This window comes from Mixophyes fleayi, chromosome 2 (assembly GCF_038048845.1).
Source record: "Mixophyes fleayi isolate aMixFle1 chromosome 2, aMixFle1.hap1, whole genome shotgun sequence".
Classification (NCBI taxonomy): Eukaryota; Metazoa; Chordata; class Amphibia; order Anura; family Limnodynastidae; genus Mixophyes; species Mixophyes fleayi.
The window spans coordinates 133,047,277-133,057,315 of record NC_134403.1 but is presented as its reverse complement, the minus strand read 5'-3'; the positions used below and the strand labels follow the sequence as shown (position 1 = coordinate 133,057,315).

Genomic DNA, 10,039 nt, shown 5'->3' with positions numbered 1-10,039 from the left:
TGATTATATCTTTTATCTGCCTCCCATAGTGTGACCTCAAATTATGGGCTAACCAGCATTTAGCAAGGAAATTGTTACATTTCAAAGCAATATTACCAAATTACTTAACTGTGGAGGATTTCACAACTTGCAAGTTGCCCATTTCTGTTGTTCCCCAGGAACACGCAATTATGAGGTAGCGCATATGGTCATCAGGACCATCAAGGTCAAAGGACCGGGAGCATGTAAATTGTGACTTGGTTGCAAATGCAACCCATTTTTCTACATCACAGTTTAGAAATACCTAACTTGAGAAAAAGGAACACAAACCAAGCTGCTGTCAAACAATTTGAAAACATGAATAATTTATTCTAAATATGTACATCTTCACATGAATAAAACTGTGGTGTTAAAACAGCTTTCATACAAAGTGAACATTCTTACAAATATGTATAAGCCCTTGCAATTTGTTTGTGAACATAATATCACTTCAGCCATAATACTTCTATCAAGTCCATAAGTGGTTCAGTAAGGACTTGTCACCTAAATTAATATGTAATTTCACAGGCATTCTGTTTAACACAAATTGGTCAAAACACAAACAACCCCCCCCCCCCCCCCCCACTACAATGCAATTCATCATCTCACTAAGGGCGTCATACAGACTTAGGAGTTAGAAGGTGCAATTGTACACCTTGGTGAAACCATGTTGTGCTGAAGTAGGGTCAAATTTTAAATATTTAATTTAAATTAGGGAACAGGGCCCGACCCCTCTCAACTCTACACTGTGGTATTAAAATAAAGCTGCCCATTATGTGCATTACATGCAAAAAGCAGACAGCATTTCCCTGCATGCAAAATAAAATTGCATTTACACCCCCTTGCATCACAATATGGTTTGTCCAGGCACAAATTTGCAGCCTTCAGTTGGATTTTCTCTCAACACATAAAGCTCTAAAGGGGAATATTCAATTCTTTAGTTTCCCCGCGGCGTTAAAACTATTACCGTTAATACGGTAATAGTAAGCTAGATATCAGCTCGCAGCTCCCTGAGCCGCGAGCTGAAATCCAGCGAGAAAACTACCGTAATAACGGTAATAGTGCGCGCGCCGCAAGATTTTTGGCTAGAACGCCAGGAATTGATTATGCCCCTAAGTGTTCTGAGTGCAGTATTACATACCGATCCTAAACAATGTGATTTGTTTTAGGTGCTGGGAGTCTTACTGTACTGCAATGGAAGGCAATTAGAGTTGAATTACTAATAAATATATATCTCAAATATCATTATTTAACAAGTCCTACAACACACACATTAACCAAACTATAAATAGAAGTAACTATTGCTTAAACTCCATTTTCACCATTTATTGCAATGGATAAAACAAAAAATATGTTGTAACACAAAAGTGGCATGGGAAGTTTGTTGTATGCCCTAAAATATAGTATTTCCCAATGATAGGATATTTAAATGAAACCAGCCCAAACTGCTCCAGGTAACCATTTTATACACAAATGAGGTGAAGATGTGCATTACAAAGTTAAAACACAGAAACAGGAAAATAATACAAGCATGCAGATCAAACATTAACTGCCGAATGGATAGCACACATTATTATAAATCAATCTCTGGCTATCACAGAACATTAAAGAACATGTAATGGTATGTGACAAGAAGCCAAAAAGATATATTTCATACAGTATGCTACATAATCTAATCATCTAACACATACTGCATATATATGGGGTAAGTTTAACCATTGTAATGGTATAATGCAGCCATTATATTGCCATTACCACTTTATATTCTAACAAATCCTTACTTTGCTTCACTACAAAGGGGCGTTTGACAACACAATCTTCCTATGTCAGTGTGATAGGAGCCTCAAATAAGTACTCTTTGATACTGGGGGCCCTGCTCTTTCCACTAACTCCTGGTCTGTGGAGTCTTGCTTACCACTATTCCCTACACACAACATAACACTGCCTCTGTCACATGCAGCTTTGTACTCACACAATCACACGAATGCACAGATCACACATCACACTCTTCTCCTGCTGATGTTCTGATTGACTATGCTGTGAACATTCCAATAATCTGATTGGCTAATTATCGACGTACACACAGATGAATAGGAGAGGAATATTAAATGCAAAGAGGTACTTAGACCCTAGCCTTTACCTCTAATAAGATTCATTACCTCTAATAAGATTGCAAGATTTAAGTGTTGCTTAATTCTGAAAACAAACTTCCAAACTAATGACATACTAGATGTTTTGTATCTGACCTTCCAAAAGTTAACAGATTTCCCCTTACTGCAGTTTTTTATTTTATTTTAATTGACTTAGACATATTGTTCAGTTTTGGGATTCGGAATAAGTGGCTGTGACTAGGGCTTTGTGTTTTAAAATAAGTATATAAACCATAAAAAGGATAATATTTTATACCATTCTAGATAATGCTAATGCTACCTTCGAAACAGCATTAGAGCAATATTCAAAATGAAGGATATGTTAAAACAGTGCATGCACTGAACATTATTTGACTTCGGACTCATTATAGAGAAATGTAGTTTACTTAGAACCGAATAGAAACCTTTATAGAGAGAAAGCTGAAATGATAAGCTACATCATGGATGCACTCAAAGTTTACTTTACCCTCTTATGTTTAGATAAACAGTACAAATGGCATTCTTTAGACCACTTCTCACAAACTAAATAGACAGTGCAACGGGAAGAAGTTGGCATTCATATTATTGTCACATTTGAAGTCTTTGCATTTTCTTCTGGACAGTGATTAATGGTCAGTTCTTTTATAAATTGTTCAAGTGCAGCAAAGTAGCCTTGGCACTGCCAGGTATCATTGTGTGTCCCATCCGGAAAGATTGCTAATCGTTTAGTCCGGGATGGGGATAATTCATAGAGCTGTTTCATCATGAATGGAGGGATCAATTGGTCTGATAACCCAGAGATAAACAAGGAAGGCATTCGGCACTGAGAAATCTTCCTGTAGGACAAGAACTTATTTTTATAGCACCATAAAGGAAGGTATCTCATAGGAAGAAAAGAAAACAGGGTGCTGGCCATATGGGGAATGCTAAGAAAAGTATTTTCTAACATTATCGCTGAAATCCTGTGTGCATTTTCAGATGCCAAATGAATGGCCACTCCTCCCCCTAACGAACGTCCGAATAGAATTATCTTTGTTTTATCAATGTCAGGTCTAGTCATGACATAATCAAGCACCGCTTCAGAGTCCAGGTAAAGGCCTTCTTCACTAGGCTCTCCATCACTTTTTCCATATCCTCTGTAGTCAACTAAGAGCAAGTTGACTTTAAGATTGACAAGCATCAATAATGCATTTGGTAACCTATGACCAATATTTCCTGCATTACCGTGAAAATAAATGATAGTTGGAGAAAAGCTTGAGTTATCACCAGTGTATCTCAAAAGGATGAGGTTGAGATGTACACCATCTTTCGTTTTAATAATTATATTTTCATGTGGTATTCCAGTGGGCATTGGTACATAAAGTCGTGATGAAGAAGGCTGGTCAGGAAAGTAAAGCAATACATCCTGAAATTTAAATAGTATTCCTGCTATGGAGACAAATATTAGAAGGAGCAGAATACCACCACCATACATATTAAAAGTTAATATTAAGGGCAGTAGACCTATTCGGCACAGTCCCCATGACCAAGATCCTAATTTCAGTAACCACTTCTCCGCACAAGCCCAAAACACCCAATGTTTTTCCATTATGGATCGTGCTCTTCAACGTTTGCCCTGAAAAACATTTACACAAGTAGATTACATTTAGTAGCATATTTACAAACATATGTATATAGCATTTCTTGTATTATATGCACTATTTTATAGACACACAGTGGGGCTGATGCAGAGAGGGACGTATTCCAGATTGCGTAGCGTATTTTGTGTGAAATCGCTCTGCACATGCACAGAAAGTGGTCGCACTCATATGATCCTAGGGAGACTTGCATGATTCTGGCACTTACAACTGCTTGTGCCTGGAGAGGTAGGACAGAGAAGGCATGGGGACTGTAAAAGCAGGCCAAGTACACTAAAGGTGTGTTCACGCAAACATAGCTCATGCAGACCGGTAGAAACCCGCATTTAAGCCTGTTACTTTGAACCTGCTATAGGGCAGGTGCAGTACGTGCTGATGTCGGCGACTTATTGTAAACCAGGTGCAGACGCAATGGAAGAGGAATTTGTTCATTTTTTGCCCAACTGTACTGTACATCAGCCCCAGAACGTTAGGACAGCTACATGACTCATCAATATTAGTGGACACAACCATATTCTGATTTAGAGGTATGTATAAAATTCAAACAAATATCTTTAAAAGGGGTTTTCTACCTTCAGACAATGTTAAATCATTTCTTTGCAAGGCCTCCTCCAAATTTTACAAGTATATTTGTTGCTTCCTACCATGTCTCAAAGTGAGGAAGTTTTATCATCTTGGCATAGAACTGATCTGTGAATATGTTTATGCCCAATGCACAGCTAGTCAGTGTCATATCCAAAGGCAACAACAAACACCACTGTGTGATGTAAAGGCCTAGTGAAGACAAAGAGGTGAGCCAGAAAGATAAATCAATGTATTTAGTGAAAGCTGCAGACAGCTATGTACAAACAAAAATATTATTTTATATATTAAAAACAGATCCCTGCATTATAAGTATCTAATCAGAATAGCAAGTACCTTATCTATACATGACCACAATCAGTAATATTACAATATGACACCACACTGCTCTGCTAACACTTGAAACAGGAATTTTCAGGGTTCCCTACATCAGTGATAATGAGAAAAAGAGGTATATTTAGAACTGCCTTTTATACATTTAAAAAGCCATTGACTTGAAAATTAAGTTTAATGGAGAAAAATGACTTCCCAGTTTATGGTTTTTTTTTTCTTTAATTTATTTATTTCTCACTTGAAAACCATGTTGGTGGTACTATATCATATAGTATACCAAATGTTTTACCATTGATAGTTTACCTCAATCTTCTTGTCTCCAATTATTGGCAGCCCTCATGTTTGACACATAATGGATCTCCAGCAGATTAGTATAAATGGTGTTTTGTGTGCATCTATGGTGGATTAAAATTTTGCAAGTAGCTTGCAAGATATTTTCCTTCTTTCATTTTTATGCATTTCCTCAATAGAGCCCACTCAAGAGGAGACAAGTTAGGAGCTAATGTGGGCTGCAACACCAACCTTGTGACAGGGAATCCGTGTTTACCCTCCACTACTATGGCCTTTGTAGGATCTTTAGAATACCAGCATTGTAAGGCTGAAGGAATGGCTAATATGCCTCCATGATAAAGGTTTATGGTAAAAATGTACAGCATTGTAGAGCAAAAAAGTCCTTATTTTCATTAAAATAAATAAATAAAATAAATCTAAAAAAACATGCTAACTTTGGACAAGTACATCCCCACCTAAAAATGAAGTTAAACTATCTAAAAGCAACACTGTATAAACTGGGTAAACAACTGGTATATCTTCCCCAGCATGTGTTTAGCCACAACAGGAACATTTTGATTTAAAATATTTATTTCCATTATATAGTTGTAGCATTCAACATTTTGGAATAGACATCAGATTACAGTCTCTCTCTTCCTTCTACTACCAGAACATTCTTACTTCTTCAAGATTACAAACGGTTCCTTAAATGATTATTTCACTTTTTATTATTATAAAAAAATAAAAAAAGGTGCTTGCCTTAATCAGAATTGTGGGGCCCTCCCTCGTTGGGATCTTTAATGAAATCGGGCCCCAACAAAGTAGGGATGGATTTGCAAGCTGGCCAAAAGCAGAGGGCTTTGTCAGCTCTATATTCCACTCCAGACATTGCAAAAGGTGAAATTATGCAGTTGCTATAATGCCATGTGTGTTTTACTTAATGTGTACGTTTATTCAGGAGATGGGTCATATTATACAGTATATTAACAATACTACATATTAACAATACTTAATATACAAATATAATGATGTTATTAATTTTGTTACCCCCTCAAAAAAAAACCTCCACAAAAAACAAAAACAGGAGAGATACTTAAGAAAAAAAGTCAAGAAACTAATTTACTCAAAATACACTCCTGCCTATACCACCCAGAAACATCAAAACTTGGGAAATAACTGTTTTAGAAAGTAACATACAGCACCATTTCAGTGGTCAGTGAGAAATACATATAAAAGGCCTTTACTCATTCTGTGCAATTTAAGTTTTGTTTCCAACATACCTGAGTTGTAAATATTCAGTATGGAAGAGATTAAAAAAAAAACGTAAAGACTGCCTGGCTACACAGCTCTTTGGCTGACTGTGATCCTTCGGCAAAGTTGTAAGGTCAATAGCCCTGGATGATGCAACAGCCACTTGTCCACAATGATTAACGGGACCTGTTTGGATGATTGGAAATGTATTAATATGCAAGTGATAAATAAAAGTCAGACAGAACTGTCTAACACCAAATATTATTATTTTTTATTAATAACAATGTGCTATCAAAACTACTAGGTAAAATTTTGTAGGCAGATCATGACAGAAATACTTAATACAGAGAAACGGAGATACTAAACAGAGGTTGTTTCTTGTAGTAAGTTTTGCACCACGGGTACAGATTAAATAAATATGTGCCATATTATTACAGATCTCTTTGGCTGTAAATAAGTTGGGATGTTTGAATTAACTACAAAAAGCATTATTGCAATAAACTCTGCTTTGACTGTAGGTGTAATAGTATAATAAACAAATATCCCTGAGTGCCAAATAGCAATCTACTAGAGAGGACCTATGAATACCCTTGACAATAACGTAATTTCACGGTCACGATTGAAATTCTATGAGTTGGAACCTGTAACACATTCGGTGGATTTACAATGTAGCCAATATCCATTCATTGATCAAGTAGAAGTCTGGAATAATGGAAAAGCCTCTGGAATCCTTGAGCGTAATATTGGCCATTAATGGACTATTATATGGTGAATATGATTTAACATTAGCTGTATTATCCCATCTGTATATCGAATGACTCTCAAACTGGCATATGTGTGGGGTTCTCAGGTCCAGGAATGCCATATCTCTGACTATAACTTTCAGATCTCCACGGCTATACCCCCTGCAGAACTTTAAATAAATACAGTGATCAGTGCAAACGTATCCATAAGGTTCCCTGGACGGCTGCAGTGCCAGTTGGTTGATATGAGTGAAGCAGTTCTCAATGTATATACTTATTAATGTTAATTAGATTTAAAAAACAAAACCAAAAAAACCTACCATGTTTTTAAGGTATATATGTTAAAATACAGTATGGTGTCACCTCTAGAAGAGTATAATTTAATAAGATAAGTTTTATTTACTAGTATATCAGGGAGACTAACTTCTAGACAATGTGTGACACCACAGTAATGTTGTGTAAGGTTTGTTTTATCCTAGCCTTATAAAGGGTACAATACAAGAAAGGGCCAGTCCTAGCTGGACTTGTAAGTTATTTTCTGCCATGAAAGTATAAGTTATTACAATGCCCTTTATGGCACACTAGCTTCATGTTGCAACTCACATAACAGACTGCAGTCTATAATGTATTGTTGCAGCTTTAGGAGATGGCAAGTAACAGTAACTAACACACACAACACATAGGACACAAGTTAAAAAAGGTAGAAGTAAGAGTGGTTTAGTCAAAGCACTACACAAAAGTCATGAATGGGCTGTAGTATAACAAAGGACTATGGCATAATAAATGTTGTGATTAATTTAGGTGATAGTAGCCCAAATTAAAAATAAAAAAATAAAACATGCTGCTATGTAAGCACAAACAATACATATATGTAGCAGAGGACCTGTGTGCTTTCATAAACAACCCAGCTCCTATATGAAAAGGATACAGTTAAGCACCCAGATCTCATTTCAGAAGTATACAGTTGAGCCACAGCCCACTTAACCAGTATTAATAGCTCATTCTAGTGGATAGGACAAAGCATGCAGATCTGGTAGTCAATACACAAAGTAAAACCCTTTCTGGTAACTTATATACAAAAGAAACAATTATTGTAGCACATATATAAAACAGTGCACTTCTTAAGGACTAGTACCATATGAACATAGTTCCATTCGGTACAAAAAACAGACCCTGTCCTGATGGTAGTGGTTATACATAAAAGGCATTTGTTATGGCTAGTGCACAAACCTAATACAAGTCGGTCCGGTGGCCAGTACACAATGTAAATTAAACTAATTTAATTTGTATACTTGCCACAAATTAGCTAAATGTGTTTCATGTTTTTGTCATTGCTTAACTGCCTTCACTTTTTAGGCTGGTACAGATATAGGTTTAGCACACCACAGGACTGTAAAAATACACATACAGTAAAAACACTTGAGTGCACACCAAGTTTTATACAGGCCTATTTATTCAGTGCATATGCAACAATGTTTCAAGGGCTGGAGGAAAGTTCTAGTGAAAAACAAAACAATGACAAAGTGGTATAAACCCCCAAAATATTACATATGTGCTCTAAATAATTGAGCTTGTAAAAGGTTTACTTAGCTGAAGTACAGTCAAGTACATTTTCCAAAATAATATTATACAAAAGGTTCAGCATAATATGGTGACTATAGTAGGAAGATCACTTCCCATCAAAGCTCCTAATCCCATTCTGCTCTATTACTGGCTAACAGTCATGAAGTATATTCAGATGGGTTGCCAGAAAACAATACCAGCCAGGAAATTAATACTGGCACAGACTAGTAGCAGAGATTTAACTCTGAGAATTCAGTACAATAGGTGTAGATGAGGCAGGGATGTACAGTGTGTGAGGACCTTTGGTGTCTAGGCACGAATCTCAATAGTTTGGTCTCCTGATTACACAGAAGGGCTTTATATATTTGTATTATGGATATAGTTGTGTGACATAACCACATGGCAGGCTATACCAGTATTATGGCTACAGGGTGCTAAGTTAACACTACATACTAATGTGGTGACTATTACTGGAGTAACCATATATACTAAACGCAATGACTATTGGTAACTACCACTGACATACCATACTGCAGTCTAATCTATTTTGGCGATACATGGCTGTCACTGCTATAACACACTGCTGCCTATATACCCAATTGCATAAAACCCATAGTTGTTATACTAAAGTGGCAGCTAGTGGAGACAGTCACAGATAACACTATGAGGTGACTGTCACAACACCTTGCAGTATATAAGTGTCGGCTATAGGAGAATGTCACTGACACAACACCATGCAGTCTATACTAGTGTGGCTGCTATAGGAGAATGTCACTTGCAGTCTATACTAATGTGATGGCTATGAGTGACTGCCACAAGACCTTGCAGTCTATACTAGTATGGCTGCTATAGGGGAATATCACTGACACCTTGCAGTCTATACTAGTGTGGCTGCTATAGGGGAATATCACTGACAACACCTTGCAGTATATACTAGTGTGGCTGCTATAGGAGAATATCACTGACAACACCTTGCAGTATATACTAGTATGGCAGCTATAGGAGAATGTCACGGAAACAACACCTTGCAGTATATACTAGTGTGGCTGCTATAAGAGAATGTCACTGACACAACACCTTGCAGTCTATACTAGTGTGACAGCTATAGGAGAATGTCACTGACACAACACCTTGCGGTCTATACTAATGTGATGGCTATGAGTGACTGTCACAACACCTTGCAGTGTATATTAGTGGCGGCTACAGGACACTGACACAACACCTTGCAGTCTATATTAGTGTGACCGCTACAGGTGACATCGCGCCTCTTCCCCAGCTGCGTAGACTCTGCTCACGTGGCATGGGCTTGCGGGTTGCTCGCGACCTCTCATCCCATCACACTCTATCTCGAGCCGCTACCACTTCCCGCTCCTCTTCCGGGATCCGGACCAACACGTCACATAACGTTAAACTCTTACGACAATCACATGATGAGCTCCGCGGCACCATCTTAGTTAAGGGCAACATCAACTTTATAACTTAAGAGTCGCAAATGGAAGAAAAACAATATTAC

At 37.4% G+C, this 10,039-nt stretch overlaps 1 protein-coding gene across 6 annotated transcripts; it reads right to left on the bottom strand.

Moving 5' to 3' along the window:
- Positions 1 to 327: 327 nt before the first annotated feature.
- On the bottom strand, positions 328 to 9,930 carry ABHD13 (abhydrolase domain containing 13). Of its 6 annotated transcripts, XM_075199995.1 has the most exons (5): positions 9,822 to 9,930; positions 6,250 to 6,406; positions 4,703 to 4,790; positions 4,429 to 4,558; positions 328 to 3,762 (listed from the first exon to the last, which is right to left on the bottom strand). In XM_075199995.1, exon 5 carries the CDS (start codon positions 3,733 to 3,735, stop codon positions 2,725 to 2,727), a length of 1,011 nt encoding a protein of 336 aa, XP_075056096.1. In that variant the 5' UTR covers positions 3,736 to 3,762; positions 4,429 to 4,558; positions 4,703 to 4,790; positions 6,250 to 6,406; positions 9,822 to 9,930; the 3' UTR covers positions 328 to 2,724. The 6 variants fall into 6 exon arrangements, with proteins under 6 accessions (XP_075056096.1, XP_075056095.1, XP_075056097.1 ...); XM_075199994.1 differs by lacking the exon at positions 4,429 to 4,558; XM_075199996.1 differs by lacking the exon at positions 4,703 to 4,790.
- Between the last annotated feature and the right edge of the window lie 109 nt (positions 9,931 to 10,039).

Coding starts and splice junctions, on each gene's coding strand:
- ABHD13 (XM_075199995.1), bottom strand. CDS start 3,735: ATGGAAAAACATTGGGTGTTTTGGGCTTGTGCGGAGAAGTGGTTACTG.